Source organism: Micropterus salmoides, unplaced genomic scaffold, assembly GCF_014851395.1.
Source record: "Micropterus salmoides isolate LMB-PRFRI ecotype aquatic unplaced genomic scaffold, ASM1485139v1 Ms_hic_scaffold_10, whole genome shotgun sequence".
Taxonomy (NCBI): domain Eukaryota; kingdom Metazoa; phylum Chordata; class Actinopteri; order Centrarchiformes; family Centrarchidae; genus Micropterus; species Micropterus salmoides.
Genome location: NW_024040041.1, coordinates 7,886,074 through 7,908,215, shown reverse-complemented (window position 1 = coordinate 7,908,215; position 22,142 = coordinate 7,886,074). Strand labels below are relative to the sequence as shown.

The window sequence follows — 22,142 nt, the reverse complement described above, 5'->3', positions numbered from 1 at the left end:
AAATTCACAGGAAAAGTGGGACAACGCGTGGAGTCGCCACCTCCGAGGCATGAACGAGCAGAGATCACACACCTGCAGTACTGACTGATCACAGACCCCGGCCTGTTTCTGACAGCTACAGACGCCATCGCTGTCTGACTTCTGTCTCCTTCCTGTCAGTTGTCAGAGACACACAGGGTCATGGATTTATCTGACTCAGACACTCAGCAGTGTAGGGTCACTGATCCCCCAAGCTCTCACTGTGCGGCAGATGGCCCTCTCTGGCTCCCTATCTCTATCTGTTGTTTTACAAGCGCTTACACAAAAGTGTACACGCTCATAGACAGAGAGGCCAAGGGACAAACACACACTGTGTGGCATTCAAAGAGGCACTACACCACGTCTAGTTCTTCTTATTCTGCCTCACTGCAATAAGGGAATAGGAAGTGAACATGAAGTTCAGCCAATTTAAGCAAAACACACAGTTGCGCTTGCTTAGCATTATTTTGATATAAGATATAAATGCTCTGTGGCCCATATCTATATTTATAAATATTTACTTACCGAGCACCTGTGACTGTCAGTACTTCCTCTGTGATGTGGACTGGTGGCTGCAGAGATAGCAGCCCCCATGCATCCATACTGTCTCTCACCTTTAAAAATATGTCTGGCTTGTGATTATTAACCGCACTGTAAGTAAACTTGAAAACATAAAACTTCAAACCTTAACACGAGCTGCTGTGATGCCTTTGGTACCAAACTGTCTCGCTAATTGTGTCGGTGAAAAAGATGCAGTTACTAAAACTGTGCTGACCACAGTATCAGGAACTACGATCACATCAGCTTGTATATATACACATCTCTTAAAGTTACAGTCTCACCCTGTTCACCTGATTAGGATTGACCCTGAACCTTATTCCACACTGTCTGACAGTATCACAAACATCCTGTCAGCTTGTTCCAGCTCTTCATTGAAGCTGTATGTTTACACTAAACAAAATATTCAAAACCATGTCCATCAAATTAAAAATTCTAAATGTCTCCTGCATCAATTTATACTAATTTCTCAACAATGTTTAACAAAATTATGTGGTTTTGTTTGGCTGCACAGCTCCCATTTGTTTGAGTCCCCCGTCAGTTGAACTAATAAGATTTTTCAAAGCTCTGGTGTCTTGTTTCTGGCGACTTGGTGAATCTAATTCCAATATTGACTCTAATATTTAGCTCTTTAACCGTTGTCTGTCTGCCGGTCCGGTGCTGAGAAGGTAGGGTACAGTGTGTTTTCAAAAGATTTTTTTTTCTGAAAACAGCTACCTGGCTGAAAGAGTAAATTTGCGGGCCATAAAACCAAAACAACAAGCTGCAAAAACACTACACAAAAATAAAACTTGAATACAAAAATGTAGCGGAAAGACAATCTAGCCCAATTTTTTTATGTGGTGACCCGCACAAATTAAAACTGAATAAAATCATAGCAAGTACGCTCCAAAAATCTGTTTCATTTTCCCAGATTGGGAGGATTTGTGCTCTGGCGCTTGTGTAACCAAAATGGTTAACCTCTCGCTGTCTACTGGCGTTTTTCCAGATGCTTTTAAGCATGCTATAGTGGAACCGTTAATAAAAAAGGCAGGTTTGGACCCGTCGGATTTGAATAGTTTTCGGCCTATTTCTAAGCTCCCGTTTTTATCCAAGATCATTGAGAAGGTAGTCTGCGAACAGTTGACATTTTACCTGGATAATAGTAACATCCATGAGCCATTCCAGTCAGGTTTTCGTAAACAACACTCTACCGAAACGGCCTTACTGAAAGTGTCAAATGACATTATGATGTCTGCTGATTCTGGAAAACACACTGTTCTAGTTCTCTTGGATCTGTCTTCCGCCTTTGACACCGTCGACCATCAGGTTTTGCTGGAAAGATTAAGGGATCAAGTAGGGCTGTCAGGGTCAGTTCTGCAGTGGTTCACCTCATATTTATCTGGGCGTAGTTTTAGTGTTACAGCAAACCAAATAAGGTCTGAGTCTGCAGACTTGCTTTGTGGAGTGCCTCAAGGCTCTGTTCTGGGCCCCGTTTTATTTTTGTTGTATTTGATCCCTTTGGGAAAGATCATACAAAGGTTCAATGATGTTTCTTTTCATCTATTTGCTGATGATATCCAACTTTACTGCTGCTTCAAGCCGTCAGAGATCTGGAAGTTAAACTCCTTGCTCCATTGTCTTGTGGAAATTAAAAAATGGCTAAGTGAAAACTCCCTGCAGCTAAATGCAGACAAAACAGAAACATTAATCATTGCCCCTGAGGATGCAATTCCAGGAATTAAACAATACTTGGGTGATTTAGGCCAGTCTGCTAAGCAAAGTCTTAGAAATTTGGGAGTTGTCCTGGACAAAGACATGTCGTTAGTGCAGCACTGCAAGCAGCTGACGAGAAACTGCTTCTTTCAATTAAGGAAAATCTCAAAACTTAGAAATATAGTTTCAAGAAATGATTTGGAGCTAATCATTCACGCCTTTGTGTCGTCGCGGTTAGACTATTGTAATAGTTTATTTTTATGCCTAAACCAGAAGGAGCTCTCTCGACTGCAATTAGTACAAAACTCTGCAGCCAGAATTTTAACACGTACTAATAGGAGGTCTCACATATCACCAATCCTAAAAGAACTTCATTGGCTACCAGTGTCTTATAGGATAAATTTTAAAATTTTGGTTTTAGTTTTCAGAGCTTTACATGGCCAGGCTCCACCCTATATTAGTGACCTGATTCAGCGTTATACCCCTGTGCGTGCTCTGAGGTCTGTGGATCAGAACCTGCTGACGGTTCCACGCACTCGCTACCGTACTAGAGGTGACCGATCTTTTCAGGCTGTTGCCCCTAGGTTGTGGAATGACCTTCCACCATCTATGCGCTCTTCTGATTCTGTTGATGCCTTCAAATGCAGACTAAAGACACATTTATTTGTTCAGGCTTTCAATTAGCTACTTGTGGGTTGATATGATCATGTACTGTCTATGCTTTTATTGTGTGTATTTTATGATATTAATGTTTTTGTTGTGAAGCACTTTGTGGCCCTATACCTGTGAAAGGTGCTATAGAAATAAACTTTTACTTACTTACTTACTTACTATTTGCCACCTTTGTCAGACATTTCAAGACGTCACTGGGCCTTCAGGAAACTGTAACAAGCACTTTCCACTGAAATGTTATATACTCAACTTGTATCAAGAAAATAATTGTCAGATCAACTGATAATAAAAATGTTTGTTAGTTGCAGCCCTGAATTGATTATAAAGTACATAGACGATCTGTATTGTCGGCCTACAGTTAGCGCCACATTCAGTCATGCTACAAAAACATAGCCAAGGCTGTCTCGTTCTCACATTTGTCACAGTATGTTTGGCAGAAACCACAGTCTTTCACACAGGATGGTAGTTCTCAGCCTAAACCAAAACAATTTTGGCTGTCATGTGGTCTAGATTGCCCCTTGAACATTCCCCTGCCTGCATTTTCCTCTCTTTACATCTTTTTTTTTTTGATGCTCGCTCTTTCCTATTGTTCTTCATCATGCATTATCTTACGCCCCACATTTTGGATAGCAGACATTTGCCCGGTGCTGCCGGTGGGTGACAGAAAGCCATCCCTTTGATAAAGTTTTAATGGCCCGTCAGCTCATCTTGGCTCGACTGTGTCTATAAATAGATTTACACAGAGATATTGTCGTTGTGGAGGCAGTGGGGGATTTCTCCAGTTTCCAGCCCTTATTCTGTCATTTTAATACTCAGTCACTTACTCACAAACACCTGCAACAATAATAATGGTGGAGCTTTTGAAGGGACTTTCAATCTAATTGTTACAGTGTAGTGTTGCCAAAAATAATAATCATTTAATAAATGTACCCTAAGCCAGATATTGCATGGGGAGGTGTTTATGTAGGGGAAAGGGGGGATTGGGATTTTCAGGAAGTTTCTGGTGATGAAAATGTGTTTATTATTAGGAAGACGTGGATTAAACAGTGTCACACAAGGTCATCGGCTTTAGTGTGTGTGTGAGCCTTTTTTGCATCGTGTGGCCTTCAAGAAGTTGTGTGATGCCAGATGTTAGACGCTGTTAGAAGCTGCAGGGACAAACAAAGACAGAGGAAAGGAAAACATGGATTTGTGGTCCCAACTGACTGTTTGTTAGTATGTGAAAAGATATGCAAAGAGAAAGAGTACAGTTAAGAGGTCAGTTTTCCCTTAATAGTCCCATTCATCGCTTTAATGGCGTTGTGTGTGTGTGTGTGAATGTGTGTGCGTGCGCATGTGTGTGTTAAGTAGTACGCTGAAACACTGCATGTGAAAGAAAGTGAGACAGACAGAATTTGGGAGAAATGCAACTTTAAATTCTCCTCACATCATGATGTCTACACGCAGCCTCATTTAGCAGGCAGTGGATGGGATTTGGGTTAAAAGGGGGTGGTGGGGTTGTTTGGAGCAGGGGTGAACAGTGAATTTCAGTTAATTTCTCTGAAGACAAACGCACACACGCACGCGTCTTCATGCCACTGCACAGCAGCTAAAATAAAGCAATGGAAACCAAATGAATAATAGAAATAATACACTGACAGAGGAAAAGCTTGAGTGAAGACACATTAACACACACACACACACACACACACACACATAAGACTAATGTACTGTAACTGGTTGGTAATGAATAAAGCAGCACAAGCCATGTCAGCTGGATGAGGAGAACACTATCAGGAGGAGACGCTGCTTCTCATTATGTCAACACAGCAGATCAGAGGGAAGTCTGCGTACGACAGACGGCAGAGTTGACTTTAGGACACAGTTACACTCAGTGAGCAGACCAAGCTAACTCTTATGTGGGTAACTGGGACAGTTTGACTGTAGAGCAGCAGATTTGAGTATGTCGTTGGTCGCAACACTCCTCACCAAAAACAGTGTGTTTTGTATTTTGGGCTGATTGACAAAGTATTACAGCAAATACAATGTAACAAATGAAATGTAATGCTGCATTTAGCAGAGTATTTCAACATTTTGGGATATAGTCCTATTCGCTTTCTTGCCCAGAGTTTGATGAGGAGACTGATGCCATCTCATGTGCGTACAGTAAAATGGAAGCTACAGCAAGCAGGTGGCTAGCTTAGCATAATGACTGGAAACAGCTAGCATGCCTCGTCTACCAGCACCTCTAAAGCTCAGTAATTACACATTTTATATTTCTTACAAAAACCTTATGTTCTGTGTGCGCTGGAAAATATCTGGTGTTTGGACACAGCCCTGGCAATGTAATGAAAAACAAACAAAGTGGCCCGCACCCTGCCACACCACACTATTCCAGCCATGATTTGTGTGTCAGATAATGTTAAATGACTCAAATCACTTTCTAGTTGGCCAACATATGCTGCTGTAGTTATGTTAGCTATAGCAGCAGAAGAGTTGTGAGTACAGCCGTCTGGTGTCCTGGCTCTGGTACCATTGTGTCCTCAATGCATGTTAGCTTAGTGTTAGCTTCACAGCAGCAACTGTAGCAACAGTTCGCAAACCCACAACCTAGCTACAACGTTAGTTACATTGCTTGCTGTGCCTTTTTTTGCTTTTTATTGTGTTGTTTGGTTTCGATGCAGCAATTCCCCTGAATCCAAGACAATTTTCTCCTATGGGAGACGTATACTAACCTTAACCATGAAGATATTTGACATCTAGTCTCATATTATGATTGCAACTTCGCCCTCTATGAATGAGTTAACAGCTTACAGAATGTACCTTGGACTGAGTGTGTGTTGCTTGTTAATCCCTAAAATCCCTCATATTCCAGAGGAAATTCTGTTGCCAAATCTCCTTTTGCCGTTTTACATTGCAACATGGCTGTATGCATATCTACTTCACTACCACAGCCCGAAGACACGGTCTGAGTAAACAGGAGAAAGATTGTGCTGAAGGTTAGGTGAGAATGTGAGTCTTGTGTGTGTTTCATTGCACATCTGTCTGTGTGTGAGAGTGCGTGTGTTGCCGCAGTGTCCGCTCCACAGCTGGGGAGGAGCAGATCAGCATGAATGGCATCTTTGTGAAAGGGTCGATCTACTCAAGAGACCTCAGTAAACGCTTATGTGTTTGTGTTCCCGGCTTTGTCCATTGTGAACTCTGCAGCAACAAACAGTCGCTCTGTTCAGGCTCCTGAGGACTTAAAGCAGCATAAACCCCCGATGAGAAAAGTTCTATAGTGCACATACTTAATCTACTTCTGACATGCATGTAGCAGCTGCTTGAGAAAAATCTGACGGGTGAAGGACACAGGAAATATTCAAACATACAATTTTGTGAGCAAAAACATAAACTTTCTGAATAGTTATCTTCACAAGCATGCAATGAAGCTGGCGTTCAGACTCAGACATGTCTCTGAGATAAAAAGGTCCTTGGACAGACATAGCCCACCTTTCTCTGAATTCTCCAGTGAGCACCACCTGCATATAAAAAATATAGACCTACAACAGTCAACCTGGATATGGGTGTTAAGGTCTTTGCACACCAAGTCCATATTTTATATAGTCTGTTATCCGATAAAAATCATTATGCACAGAAACCTTGCCCACTGAGTCTGATGCGTTTTATTCACAGAGAGACACAATGGATTTTGTGGACACCTCATCTGTCTGCAGCTCCTGACGCTGCTGTCACTCCTTCTCTCTTAGTTCCTCCCTCGCTTCTCTCCACTGGAGGTACCTCCCGAGGCCGTCACCACTCTCTGACGAGACGTGCATTTGGCACCGCGGCTAACTGAATGTGCTGAGCTGTCCTCGCTCTCTTTCTCGCTCTTGGCTATCTGAATGCCAGCAATGCTACTGTGATGCAAAAACATGCAGAAAATAAAACCTGTTCCGAAATCTTTAATGACAGACAAAGGTTTTGGACTTGTTTGGACTGCGTAACTGTGACTGACACAACGTGAGGTTGTCTTTATTTTTAAACGTGCGACAATTTCATCACGAAAAAATACGGCCTTGGTGTGCAAAGGCCTTTACTCAGAGGAAAACTAATGATGCACATTATGGCTTTACTGTCACAAAGCTACTTTAACCAGTGTCATACCCTGGATTTTATCTGTCCAGATTGGGGCGGTGGGTGTTGGAAAGGGACATAAAAAAGATACAATAAAGAGAAAATACATAAAGAGGAGAGAGTAATTTGAAACGCAAGATAAAGCCTAACCATGAAAATAGGGAAGGATACAGTGGATAAAAGGCACATGTTACATTGTAGTGTAGCCATTTGAGTCCATGTGACTGGAAACTGAACTAATCTGAATGCACCCCTAGTCATCGGAGCTGAATAAAGGACTGTAATCTGAAAAAGTCGTTAAATGTTTGATGCAGACAGTGTGTTTTCATATTTGGTTGCTACCAGCTTATTCATGAGGCTTGCACATTGCTGCGTGATGTGGGCCATGATGTCTGATGTGGGGATTTTCTGCAGCCGCCATCTGAAGAGTTCATATTACCAGAATATCCTACACTTCCTCTTTCTGGTGACATGAGCCCACAGGGATAGAGTGAGGGTTAGAGATGGTGTCTGGCTGAGAGCCATGCTGCTGCTCGACTTTCTTACTTTTTCACTCTATAGCTAAACAGACACACACACAAACACACATATAAACATGCACATGCATGTAAGCGGGAGTAATTTTCCAGCAGAGTGGTAAGAAGTAAGACAAAAAGTTCAGCACCACGATAAACTAAACATTTTCCAGCACCGTGTTAAATCATGGATGTTGCGTAAGTCAGCATCTTACAGCACTGAAGCCTCACAAGAATCCGACAGCCCAAAACATGAATGAGATACAACTGCTACCGGATTTGATTCATTAGCATTTCCACCACTCCCTGGGACAACTCCAAACTCAGATGTTGCGTAAATCATGCACGGATGTCTACTGGAGATTTAAGAAAATCAAGCACACGCGTTTAAATCTGTGGTTATTAAAATTTCCTCCCACTGTGCCTATACGTCTCTCACTCCTGAATCTGACACATAAACGGTCAGCCGACGTGCTTTATGGCAGATGCTTTATTCTACATGCAATACGCTCCCAAGTCACTTACAGTGGTCAGGAGGGGACACGGGGAGCAGAAAGAGCCCTGCTATGAAATGCAATGGTTGAGCAGACATGATGGTAATGGACACGGAAAGCAGATTAAAAATGATTATGGCAGAAGGGCTGAGGGGGATAAGAGGTCCATTCTATAATGCAGATGATTATCCCTCTTTACTGATGCTGTTGATTACGGTAGCATGGCACTCATAAACTCAGGACAAGGACAGGAAAAACACACAAGCTGCATAAATGTTTACAGTGTATGTGTGGTATTTAATTATAATGGCTAATGAAAACAAGAACTCATTAGTAAAGACAGTAGTTTTTAAGCAAAGGTTTAGTAGCTAAAAGGGTTGGGGCGATAGACGATGCCATCATCAATCTCCGATGGCTAACAGACATCTCATCACAAAACAACATCTTATTTTATCACACTATACTGTCCAGTGAAAGCATGTCTTCCACCCGTGATCCATTTTCATGTGATTTGTCGCATTAAGAAAAAAGCCTTATCAATTAGTAACAGAGGACTTGAACATTTAGGAACAAAATATAATAAGCTACATTTTGTAATAAGCCCAAAATTAGAGTAATGTGAAAGACGAGGCTCAAGACAGAATTTTTTGTCTACTGCGCTTCCCCCAGTAGACCCTGCATCCTATTCATTAAAGACCATTTATACTCCTCCAGTTACAACTCTCATAATCTCCTGCGCATTGTTCTCTGTGGGTAAAAAAAAAAGCCCAACTGACAATGGCATCTGGCTGCTATTTGTGCCTCAGTATCCCACTGTTCCAGCAAATCAGCCTCAGAGACTTTAATAACAACAATGGCTCCAGTTTGGGTTACATTTTGAAGGGTACGCTTGTTGTTGGGCTACTTGTCTGCTCTCCCTCTCAAGCAGGTAATAATACCTGTTTACTCCCCTGTGTGCTTCACTTCTACGGCCTCTGGGCTGACAGAACAGACAGTCCAGTGTTGAGCGCAGCAACTCGCCTGAGTGCGCCGCTGCTCCCATGAAGCCTCAGGTCTGTGCTCCCCTTAAACCAAACACCACTGCTGCAGCTCAACACACAGGCTATCACATGACCCCGGCACGGCGGCGGGATAACTCATCTTATATGCCTCAGGTGTAACCACAATCAGGTCACACAGCACAGGTTCCTCTCTGCTTCAGTTTCTACTTGAACAGCATGTGTGAACATTTTGCTACATAAGATTGAAAAGCTTGGCGTCCAGCTGCCAAGAGCTGCCATCTCTGTGCAGCTGTCTCCTTGAGTTAAAGGTCCATTTGCGCCAGAAAGTGTCAAAATTAGTGACGTAGTTACTACTTTCAGGGCTAGGTGGGGAGCTACTATAGCATGTGAGCTAACCGCTAACACGATAGCCAGCCAGGAAAAAGCTAATCAGTCACAAAAGCCCCAAGCTTCTTCTCTGTACTGTGCCGATAACTCCCTTATGTCAGGATTGTACATCATCTTTTTCAGTAAAGAACTGTTTTGAAGAAGGAGAAAAGCTCTAAGAGCTAACGAGCTTGCTAACTGTTAACAAGCTCCTTAGCTCGGTCGGTAACGGTAAAATAAGTTCTGTTTATTCAAAAGATGTATTTGTACCAACTGTCTTCATTCATTTATTCAGATGTAATTTCTTTTATCCCATACTGATATCAATCCTTTTTCTAATAAAGTGTGATGCACTGTGTAACCCAGGGTTTGTAAAAAGCTACGCTAATATGATAATATTGTTTCCTTCCACCTATTTGACCATCATAAGCACACTACAACTTTTTGACAGGGTCATCCTCTCAACTTGGCACGCCCGATCTGCTGATGAAGATCATGTGATATGATGAAAAGCACCAGAACAGCTACTTAAGGGACCTTATGGTGTGAATATGATTCAAATGTGTTAGTGTTTTAATAGATCCCCACATTTTTTGGCAGATGTTTGGAAGCATCAATTTCCAACAAAATATCATCACATTTTCAGTTGCAGGCACTAATTCAAAAATGTCATGTTTGATTATTGATCAACTCTTGCTTTTTTCTATTCTATTGATTCTTCTTGTATGTCTCTTTTACCTCAGAGTGTTCTTTCAGAGACAAACTCAGGCCAAACCCCAGCGTTTCACAAGCACCGCTGAGCCTCAGTGCCCACTGGCATTATGAAACTACTTTAGCAACCAATCAATGCTCGATTCTCAGGCGAACACATGGCTCCTAAATGGCTCCCTTCCTTTGTGACCTTCCTATCCCCGAGTCATACTGAGAGAAATATCATTTCCACATTGAATTTACGATAAGTTGCTCCCACAGCACAACACCAATTCTCTAACTTGTCCTTCTCAGCAACACATTCTTCAATCTTGTAATACCACAATCCCTTAAAGCCCTTAAACTCTCGCACAACCAGCTTAGAAAAAGCCAAAACGTAGCTGAACACAAGTAACCAGTGAAACTAGCAGTTAGTCTGTCCTTCACCAGTTTCCCCGCTGTATGTTTTTATTTTATTTTCTTCCTTCTCTTGGCTTAATATCAGTGATATCTAATCCCCTGTAAGCCTGGTGGATGGCTGGCATAAAGTAACAACAGCTGGTGTTCAGACTGGTCAGCTGAATGGAAATGGGGCTGGTGTGCGGTCAGTAGGAGCAGATATTAGACTGGCATGGAAACACAGGGAGTCACAGATGCTAGCTTGATGGGATACTTTAATTTTGTTTCTCTACATTGGCATTTAAGATAACAGCATTCCTCCCTGGCACTAATTGGGAACACTTGACAGCACGCTAATGAGTGATCTTGGGGCTAGACACACCCATCGGGTTTATTGATGAATGCCATTAAGATGTCCCATCAGTGCATGAAAGCTGTACTGCAGCAGTTATAAGCTTGTCTACTGGTGTGTCTGGGAGAGCGAGCTTTCTGCAGACACAGTGTAATCCTGGATTCAGGCAGGAGGGACTGGATGTTGTGAGGAGGGAGGGGGGCGGGGTATATATATGTGTGTGAGTCTGTGTGGGTGACTGAGGGTACTAATGCTATCCTCCTAGGAGGTCAGAGACACAGTGAAGTCCACAGTCTCCTAATCCTATTATCCATAGCAGTGGCAGCTGGAGACACACATTATGAGTGTGATGCAATACATCACTGTGTATTCTAACACATGTGAGACCATCAACAGACCTCGGTCAGTAGCGCTTGTATATGTCAGTGTGCTCATCAGTCTTCAGACGCCATTAAAGAAATGGACCAAGTTGCCTCCACCCTCTTGGGTGATCAATAAAAAAGTCATTTGGTCGGGAGCTGAAAGAGTGGCCTTTGCTCCTCACCACTGAGTGAAGAAGCAGCAGCTCCTCTAACTTGCAAAGCTCTTACAGATAATACCTACAGGAAACCACCAGAAATAAAGAATTCATGAGAAGACGGCCGCAGACTGTATAGCTACCTCGCAGTGTATGTTATTGGCTCAGCAGGAGACTTGATTTACATTGCTTAAAGGCATCTGAAGGAGAAGGACGGCCAACATTAATGCGTGAGCAGCGAACAAGATAGAGAGGGCAGAAAAGCACTAATAGTTAAGCTACACTTTAGACTGATGGCCGCCTCCTGTGTATAAATATAAGGATAATGTGTTTTTAACAGAGTAAGCAGGGAGAGCAAAGACAGGGTCGTATCAGTTGTTTCCCTCTGGGGGCAGAGCAGTTGTGATCACCAACAGGATGACCGTCAGCAACTGTACAGCCTTTATGAGGCATCCAAGAGAAATAAAGAGAGAAGAGCGATCAAGGGAGCTTAATCACCACACAGCTGTCCACGCTGACAGGTTCAGCCGATCATCATTACCAACACGGCCCCTTGATCTCACTCAGCTGCTTGTCAGCTGGCCTGAAGTCATGATGACTGGAACCTTGTTACTGTCACAGAAGGAGGCTGAACTCATATGATCAGGCAGAAACTGCATAATTGAAGCTCAGGCAATCATCGGGTTGTTTTAGATTCACTCATTAAAAACACGTTTAAATGAGTCGTGGAGACAACAAATGTATAAACAAACGCCCGCATCACAGACTGGAGCAAGGTTTTTTGAAAGACATGGAAACTGACTAGGCAGGAAAAGTCCAACAAAAGACGCTATCGAGTTGCGTTATGCAGTATCCAGTGTTTTTGGATCTTGACCTGTACTAAAGCTAATCAGGATCCTCTTTGCTGCTTTGATTTTGATTATTCTTTTATTAATCCGTCACTTCTAAGTCCCCAAAACTTTGTGAATCTGCAAGGCTAAATCAGTGGAGTGCCTCTTTAAATGTGCCGCCCTTATTTTTAAGAATCAATCTGCTGTGGAAACAATGGAAAACTTGGCCATGGCGGTGTCCTATGGCCAATAATAGCTGTTACTGATGATCCCCATGCCCACATAGACAGTGCAGCTTTCTAAGAAGCACTGGAGGCACCCTCCCCCTTTCAGGGGAACTACTAAATGTCAAGGAGGAAGCTGGTATTTACTCATAACAAATGATTCAGCAGTGTCAGAATGTCATACAGTTTCTGTAAAGGCTGGAGTGCGAGTACGTTGATTTCTGAGGAAGTGGAAGGCATTGTTTTAAATTATGTTTAATTAAGCTGTTTCTGTTCGCCGTTATTGATATGTTTGACCTATTGTTATTCTGATCTTGCTGATCTTAAGCTCTGTACTGCATCTTCGCATGCCTTGTACTATACAAATAAAGTTATTATTACCGGATAGTGAGCGGGAATGACAAGTAAACGTGTGTCGATAAATACAAGAAGAGTGGTTTGGTGGTTGTAATCACATGCTGTCACACATCAATCAAAAAGCTTTGTCAGTGGTATTTCAGCTGTTTAGAACGGGGAGTTAAAAATTTTAAAATGTCCACTCCACATGCTCTATGCAGCAGTTTAACCTTGTGACAGGGGTTACTAACTAAAGAGTGAAGAGCTGGCTACAGGCATGAGCTGAACCGACACTCGGCCTTTAATTTTTAACGTTTCCCTCCGCTGCGTCCTGGACTGGACTGACACCAGGGCAACTGTAACCCAACCTCTCTAAATTAGACCTGAGGCTCTGACAGCACAACACCTTCCATGACTCATCCCCAACTCCACCTGAGGGCAACTACTGAGGCACAAGTGGGAAATCATTGCATTTAATTTGGGAAATCTATTCCGTATCAAGGCTATAGCGGTGACTATATCTGTGAAATTGTGTTTGCCCACTTTTGAGTGTGAAATAAGTCACACTGGGATTGTAAGTATAGTATTTCTAGACATATCACAGTTTTGGCTGTTTGTATATGTTGATCACAGAAGACATTTAGAGGGGCAGCTGCACTCCTCCTCTTTTACTATAATATTATTCATCTTTCCAATTCATAAAGTTAACAAAAGAAATGGTATCCATCTCTGCAGGTTTCTCCAAACACTTCCGGTACTTAATGTCAATGTTCGGTATTTTAGCTGTTCCAATAATAACAACAGGGTGGTGGAAAGTAACTACATAAATTAACTCTAGTTCTTTTCTTAAGTACATTTCTGAAGTACTTGTGTATTTCCATTTTAAGCAACTTTATACTTGTACTCCACTACAATTCTGACAGAAATATTTGACATTTTACTCCACTATATTTATTTGACAGGCATCGTTACTAGTTACTTTTCAGATTCGTGGATCAACATCCAATAAATCTGAAATGTAATAATCCTATTCGTAGTTTCAAAAACTAAGGGATCTGTGTTACAAAGTTGGTGTGTGGACCTTAAATGAGGTGGGCATTCACCAGGCATGGAAGGTCTGATTAAAAAAAAAGATGCTATCCAGTTACATTTTGGGAACTAGGATCTAGCATTTTTGGAACTTGACCAATTCTTTTGCAAATGCCCCGACATTTTAGACAACACTACCCCCCATCAGACTATCATAGGGTGTTTTGGTATTTCCATCACAAACCTCCTCCAATCACTACAGACATCCTCAAGGGTCAATTAAAATATCTCCAGATGTTTCCCACATCGGGTCTTTACCTTATCTTTAAGTGTATGGGCTCTAAGCTCTGATAATGCACATTAACACCGCAGTAAGCACTGAAAAGCAAAGTTGGGAAACTCACTTGTAGCTCGTTGTTATTGGCCATCATGTGCGGGTGGACAACTAATTAGATGGCGACAACAGGTGACTTTAATGTTTGTCTCACTTCACAGCCGTCAGATCATTGTAGAAATCGCAGTTGTAGAAATTGCAGTTGAAGTCCTCCAGTGGTTAAACACAAACAGTCCAGCGATGGGTGTCCTGTAAAATTAAAAAAAAAACAACAAAAAAACCCCCACTCAATAGTCCCAATGAAGGCGCAGTTTCGTGTACCGAGTTGCACGAAAAGCAAATGAATTAATTGTTAACATCGTGACGTTTGGAGGCACGACACAGGAGCGGAGAGGAGAGGAGGAGACCATCACCTCCTGGCAGCAGGATGTCAACTCTTGGACTCTTATCTGCATCACGCAGTGCAGTCCGTCCTGTAGTAGTCTGAGAGCCACTGCTGCTGCAGGCGGTCCGCTCATCCTCTGGGAGGGAAACACTGTGAGGAAACCCGAAACCCTCCGGGATCACCAGCGCACTCTGCTCTGTCCATTATAAACTAAAGCCATCTCACCCGCGGCGGTGCACTCCTGCTCGGCTCTGCGGAAAGCTGGAGCCGGTGAGTGATGCTGGGGAGGAGGGAACAAATGTTAAAGTCGGTTTAAGAATTCAAAATGCAACTTCCGGCTATACCCTTCAAAATAAAACCAGCATTGTAAGTTAAATCAGTGCATTATGCCAGTGCTTGTTTTATAATAAAAATTAGATATAAAATGTCAAAAATCATTGCGTTTTAACACCACAGACAGTCCTTATGAAAACTAACATAATGTAAGTAATGCAATTAAGCTAAGGTTACCACAGTTACCAATATCATGCTCAACAAATTAATCTAACGTTAACTTACTCACACATTACACAAACTTTTACCAACAAAAACAAACTTATTACAAACGTATTACCGAGAGTTTAATACAGACCAACCTACAGGACAGTTACAGCAGCAGACTGGTCACAGAGTTTGAGGTGCCCTACTGAAGACTCCAGGGGCCCCGGTCGAGGGCGCTCATGTTGCACACAACATACCAGGCCCAGTGGGCAAATCACCAAAATCTATGAAATGGTTCTATTCAAACAACTGTGTGGTAATATGTCACCACTCTTAGTATAAATAACACAACAGATCATCAAAAAATACTTTTTTTTTTCACAACTACAAGTAGGCCTAGCCTACATCTGACACTGACAGTACAGAAAACATGCAGAAAGACATATTCCACATTAAAATACATTTAAGTTCATACAAAGTGCATGCATAACTTTGGTTAAGATTTTTATCTCCATTGTTAAAATAGCGAACAAGAAAAACAAAGCAATTTGCCTTACCGTTCCAGTACTTTTGGAGGGGACTGTAGGCCTGCTGTAAAAGTGATTGGAGAAGATGTCTTCATTTTTGTGTGTCAATGTGAGTCATATTCATAGACTGTATAAAAAAAGTATATATGTGTATATATTTGTGTGTGTGTGTGTATATATATATATATATATATATTTCAGCTAAACAGCGCTAAAAGTCAATATTTGTTTAGTGTATTTTGACAACTCTGTGGGTTTTTAAAGTGATTTCTGGTGATACTGTGAAATATTGATAGGGTAGAGGTTTATGCGCTTTTATTTTGAAAACAACACATTTTTTCATGTGCTTTTTGAGGTTTCCTGTTTCCAGCTTGACACAGCTGTGAATGGGCGAGGATCTCTGCGGCTGCCGAGCGCCCTCCTGCTTAAACCTGAGACCTGTTGATCACATTTGTACACTACAGTGTACTGGCCTGTTGAGAAAGCTAACGACGAAAGCTACCAAATGTGTTAGCTTCATTGCTACTACGGTCATTTTTAGTATTCCCAATTTGTATAGCGGCATATACTGTATATAGCTTCATGTAGGCTTATGCCTTTGAAGGCATTTATGCTTTTTAATCTCAGTAGGCCACTTTATGTAAACTCAAAGTAAGTAGTCCTATTCTCTTCTGTATTTTATACTGAAAATGCAGATACTATAGAGAACTAAACATTACTACAGTAGGTGTATGAATGAATAATTGAGGAATTTGCCATGCATAAAGTGGCTACAGCAACAATATGACCACTGTAGGACTGAATTCTCTCATGGATGAAAGGAAGAAACGCCAAAACATACGCAGGGAGAACTAATTTACTTACTTATTCAGCCTGATGCATTCATCATAGCTACTATCAATAAAATGGGTAGACTGCAAAGAAGACCGCAAATCTGGACAGTAGGCCTAGCGGTCATTTAGGAGCAGCTTGGAGATGCAGCATCTTTGACTCTTACAAACCAAATGGCCCTTAACAGTAACAGTACAATAAAGTATTTAAGTGAATTAATCCCGGATTTTATTGACCTTTGACCCCATGAAGTAAGCACTACTAGATGCCTTCAAATCTGTCATCCACCATCTTAAGTTTTATAGTGTCCTTATAGCAAACCAGTGAACCATGAACCTTATTTCTTAGACAGTCAGCACTCACACCTGCTTCAAATACCAGATTTTCCTTTCAGTGTTCGGACACGTTTAGGAAATCAGCACAATCACGTCAACTGGTTTCAGTGTTAGTGGCAGATGATGTGAAGCAGCTCAATTAATTGTACATTTTCCCCAAAAGTATGAATGAAGTCTGTATGGGAAGAGCAAATAAAGTTTTGATACACACAGTTGTAGAAGAAGAATTCAGATTCTTTAATACAACAATCTAAAAATACTTAATTATAAGTAAACATCCTGCATTCAGAAGAAGAAGAATCAGCAAAATGTACTTCAAAGTAAAAGTACTGAACTGTAGAAAAATGTCCCTTATATCTACTGTACATAAGACATTACTAGATTGTTAATACATATCAGTGTGTATGAAGCATTAAACTGTTGTAGCTGCTTGAGGTGGAGCTACTTTAGTTTTAACTACTTTATATACATTAGGTAGTTTAGTACAATCAGAATCAGAATCATAAGGAGCTTATTGCCAAGTAGTGTTTTACACATACGAGGAATTTGCTGTGGTGATAAGGTGCTACACGTAGACAAACATACAGTCAACATAAATAAATGTAGAAATATATAAATATGGAATGGAAGAACAACGTTAGCAGATATATACATGTGCATTATTCTGGGTCTGTGCCGTGCAGAAGTAACGCAACGGAAGAGAATATTGTGTACATATACTGTAAATATAAAAACTGACAACATAAAAATATACAACAACAAAGATCAACAATCAACAACAAATATGTGCGACGTGCCAGGTCTGTGCCCAACACGAGATGAAGCAGTATTTACATGTGCAGTGATATTTGTATCATTTGCAAGGGGGGAGTGTCAGTGGGGGACCCGGGCCTTGTTAATGAGGCTAGCTGCAGACGGGAAGAAGCTAGTTTTGTGGCGAGAGGTTTTGGTCCCGATGGACGGCAGCCTCCTGCTGGAGGGGAGAGTCTGAAACAGTTTGTGTCTGGGGTGGGAGGGGTCAGCTGCAATCTGTCCTGCACGCCTCAGATGCCTCGAGTAGTACAGGTCCAGAAGAGAAGGAAGATTGCAGCCAGTCACCTTCTCTGCAGAGCGAATGATACACTGATGATGCCCTTGTCCCTGGCAGTGGCAGCAGCGTACCAGATGGTGATGGAGGAGGTGAGGATGGACTCAATGATGGTGGCGTAGAAGTGCACCATCATTGTCTTTGGCAGGCTGAACTTCTTCAGCTGCCGCAGGAAGTACATCCTCTGCTGGGCCTTCTTGGTGAGGGAGGTGATGTTCAGCTCCCACTTGAGGTTCTGGGAGATGATGGTGCCCAGGAAGAGGAAGGAGTCCACAGTGGTGACTGGGGAGTCACACAGGATGATGGGGGAGGGTGGGGCTGGGCTCTTCCTCATGTCCACGACCATCTCCATTGTCTTTTGAGCGTTGAGCTCCAGACTGTTCTGGCTGCACCAGGTCACCAGATGGTCGATCTCCCACCTGTAGGCGGACTCGTCCCCACCTTAGATGAGCCCAATGAGGGTGGTGTCAGACTGGTGACTGGAGGTGCAGCTGTTGGTGTACAGGGAGAAGAGAAGGGAGGAAAGAAAGCAGCCTTGAGGGGAACCGGTGCTGATGGTCCTGGAGTCAGAGACATGTTTTCCCAGCTTCATGTGCTGCTTCCTGTCCGTCAGGAAGTCTGTGATCCACCTGCAGGTGGAGTCAGGCACGTTCAGCTGAGAGAGCTTGTCCTGCGGCAGGGCCGGGATGATGGTGTTGAAAGCAGAGCTGAAATCCACAAACAGGATCCTGGCGTAGGTTCCTGGGGAGTCCAGGGGCTGGAGGATGTAGTGAAGGGCCATGTTTACTGCATCATCTACAGACCTGTTGGCTCTATAGGCGAACTGCAGGGGTCCAGGAGTGGGTCTGTGATGGATTTTAGGTGGGACAACACAAGGCGTTCAAAGGACTTCATAACCACAGAGGTCAGGGCGACGGGTCTGTAGTCGTTAAGTCCAGTGGTCCTTGGTTTCTTGGGGACAGGGATGATGGTGGAGGCTTTGAAGCAGGCTGGCACATGGCATGTCTCCAGTGAGGTGTTAAAAATGTCTGTGAACACCGGAGACAGCTGATCAGCACAGTGCTTCAGGGTGGATGGGGAGACAGAGTCCGGCCCAGCTGCTTTGCGGAGTTTCTGCATCCTGAAAAGACCGTTGACTTCTCTCCCTGTGATGGAGAGAGGAGGGGAGGGGGAGGAGCTGGCCAACTCTGAGGATGGAGGGGAAGATGTGGTGGACTGAGGCTGAAGCTGAGCGGAGGAGTCACAGGGGATGGTGTCCGACTGACTCTCAAAGCAGCAGTAGAACTGGTTCAGCTCATTTGCCAGGCGAGAATCTATCTATCTGAACCCCCTCCAGACAGAAGTGGCGTCGTTTGCAGAGATCTGGTTCTTTAGACTCTCTGCGTACAGTTGTTTAGCTTCTCGTTTACCTCCCTGCTAAACCTGTACTTTAACGCCTAAATGCCTCCTCCTTTTTCAACCTTAGCTGTCTGAGTTTGGCTATGAACCAGGGTTTGTCATTGTTATAACTCACCCTGGTCCGTGTTGGAATGCAGCTGTCCTCACAGAAGCTGATGTAGGACGTCACAGCCTCTGTAAACTCATCCAGATTGTTGGTAGCCTTCTTGAAAACATCCCAGTCAGTGCAGTCCAAACATGCCTGGAGGTCCTCAACAGCTTCACTTGTCCACTTCTTTGATGTCCTCACTACAGGTTTACAGAGCTTTAGTTTTTGCCTGTAAGCAGGAATGGTTCCCAACCTGGGGGTCAGGCCCTTCCAAAGGGTCACAAGATAAGTCTAAGGGGTCTTGTGATGATTAACGGGAGAGGAAAGAAGAAAAACAAAGTTCTGCACCACAAACCTGTGCTCAGTTTTGTGCAATTCACTAATCTTTCCTTTTTTGTGTGAAATATTGGTTAATTTGTGCCTCAAAAATTTATTTAAAATGACACTTTCATTCTTTTAAAAAAAGAAGATGTTTTTTCTTTATCAAACCAAAAATTGAATTCATAAGAAATAAAACGCACCATCGCTCAATTTAATACACTAAGGGGTTTTGCAGCTATGGCCTTATTTGGTTTGGAATGACCAGTAGCTTATTGTCACTAATGTTAGCAGACACTTTAGGCAGATGTTAGTGAGTTAGTTATCTGACTTTGACTCTTCTGTAAGCATTTATTATAATTCCATTTACTATTGTGAGTTGTGGCCATAGTGGCGGTTATTCAACAAAATAACAACACAGGGTTGTGTGATGAGATTCAGTTGGTAGTTCCCTTAATGCTACTCACAAAGAACAAACGTTATGTACAAAAGCTACAAAATTACATAAAGAAATAAAAGTATTTAAGGATGAATTGAGGCGTCTCACAGCCAGGAGAAAGAAGCAGCTCTGGAGTCTGGTTGTTCGACAGCTGATACTTCTGTATCTCTCACCAATCTTGCCTTCTAAGAAATACACCAGTTTCTAAGCTTTCCTCACTGGCCTGGAGATGTGAGAAAAGTAGAGATGTATGCACTAATAAGAAGGATAACAGGGAACATTTTCCCAACAACAACAACTCCAACAGAAGCGTGAGGGAGATGTCAAATCAGGTGCAGTTTGCATACACCCACACAGTCCTGAGAAGAGGTGTTATTAGAGAACATTAGTGAAAACCACCACTGATCACTGTTGTCATTACTGAACAGCTAAAGTAGCAGGAAAGCCAGCTGTTAGACTCTGTGTGGCCATGACACAGACAGCTCAAACATTAAAATTTTGGATTGAATTTTTGATGTTTCCATTATTAAGAGCTGAATGCTATAGTTTGTACTCAGAGATGTAAGCTGGGCTCTAAGTAGAAGACATATTGATTGTCATAAGATGAATATATTCAAAAAGCTTTTCAGAAACCCTCTGACAACCAACAGATGGAAACCTTCATTGTGTCATCCAATGAAGGTTAAAATCAAGGGCAACTGGACTTGGTTGAAGATACTGGAAGACGTTTCGTCCCTCATCCAAAGGACTTCTTCAGTTCTGACTGACTGGCAGGGAAACTCAGCTATTTAACCTCAGTGGGGTCGTTGTCCCGGGTCATCGATACCGCTGGTTCGTTAGTGTTCCTTGTTGCTGTGACGACAGTCGTTACAGTCGTTACAGTCGTTAGGACTAGCCGTGGCCAAGACTGAACGACCATCGTTGGTATCTTCACCTGAGGCCAATAGGTTACGTTTGTTGAGTTTCCTGGGAAGTGATGAAAGGACAGCATTGTAAGTGGGGGATAAGTGGTGGCGTAGACCCCCTCCCCTGTTCAATGACGGCTTCTCAACCCTGGTGTAGATGCTTCCTTGACACCTCTTTCAAACCATCCATCCTCTCTGTCTAAAATGTGCACCTGGTGGTCCTCAAACAAGCACACCCAAACACAAGAAAAGCAATCTAGTGTATGCGGTCCAATGCAGTGAGGAATGCACAGACCTGTATATTGGGGAGACTAAACAACCACTACACAAACGCATGGCTCAACACAGGGCCAACTCCTCAGGTCAAGACTCTGCAGTCTACTTACATCTGAAGGACAGAGGACACTCGTTTGAGGACCACCAACAATGACCTGGATGACTGAGAATCTTCATAGACATCTTTATTGTGTCACCTTTACCTTTCTTTCTGTTGTTCTCTATAAATAATTCAGAATCTTTTCAATATTACTTCTTTATTGCTACTTTTCCTTGCTTCTGTCACTTCTTCTGTGAAGTGAACCTCCTAACTTGGTGCTATGCAAATATTATTTACTAATATGTAGACTGATAAATGTTTCTGCTTCTCATTCCTCCTCCTCCTCTCTTATATTTCCATGTTAAGTAGAGCATTAAACATCCGACACAAGCACTACAACACAAGCACGGACAACAGATTTCAAGCACTTTTATTTCATATTCGGAGCACGTTTCATACTGAAATTGATTTGGCCACTGGCACGACGACAATGTTCACAAAACAAACATTGAAACTTTTAGAAATGTAAACACTTAAATTGCATTATATGAAAAATGAACTGCAAAGTTACACAAAATATCAATGTAAAGGGAACTCGAGGCACTGTAGACTCACATGCATTATTATTGTTAATTGTGCTTGCTTTCGTGTGTGTATATATATATATATATATAGTATGTGTCTATGTGTATAAGTCATAATAATATGTAAATAGTAAAAACTCTTAGATATGATCTTTTATAGCAGCATACAGCAGCAGTGGCTACGTTTACTAATTTGATAAAACATGCACAGTGTAGCTGCAGCATAAATTGATAAATGATTTAGAAAACTAAATTCTGTACATGCAGTTTTCAAATGTCATAAATATTGATTTGGGATCCAGGTCACTCCTCAGACTCATATAA

The 22,142-nt window shown here is 42.3% G+C and overlaps 1 protein-coding gene across 3 annotated transcripts in view; it reads right to left on the bottom strand.

The window, feature by feature from the left end:
- The window catches only part of LOC119883191 (serine/threonine-protein kinase N1-like), a 39,094-nt gene extending 24,330 nt beyond the window's left edge, over nt 1-14,764 (bottom strand). The window contains exons 1-2 of one of the 3 annotated variants that reach the window (XM_038693777.1): nt 14,539-14,764; nt 14,196-14,374 (exon numbers count right to left, since the gene is read on the bottom strand). In XM_038693777.1, coding sequence (XP_038549705.1) covers nt 14,196-14,222 — 27 coding nt within the window. In that variant the 5' untranslated portion in view covers nt 14,223-14,374; nt 14,539-14,764. Of the gene's footprint in view, nt 1-543; nt 751-14,195 lie in introns of those variants that run through there. The other 2 variants (XM_038693771.1, XM_038693766.1) reach the window with 2 other exon arrangements.
- Nucleotides 14,765-22,142: the final 7,378 nt, after the last annotated feature.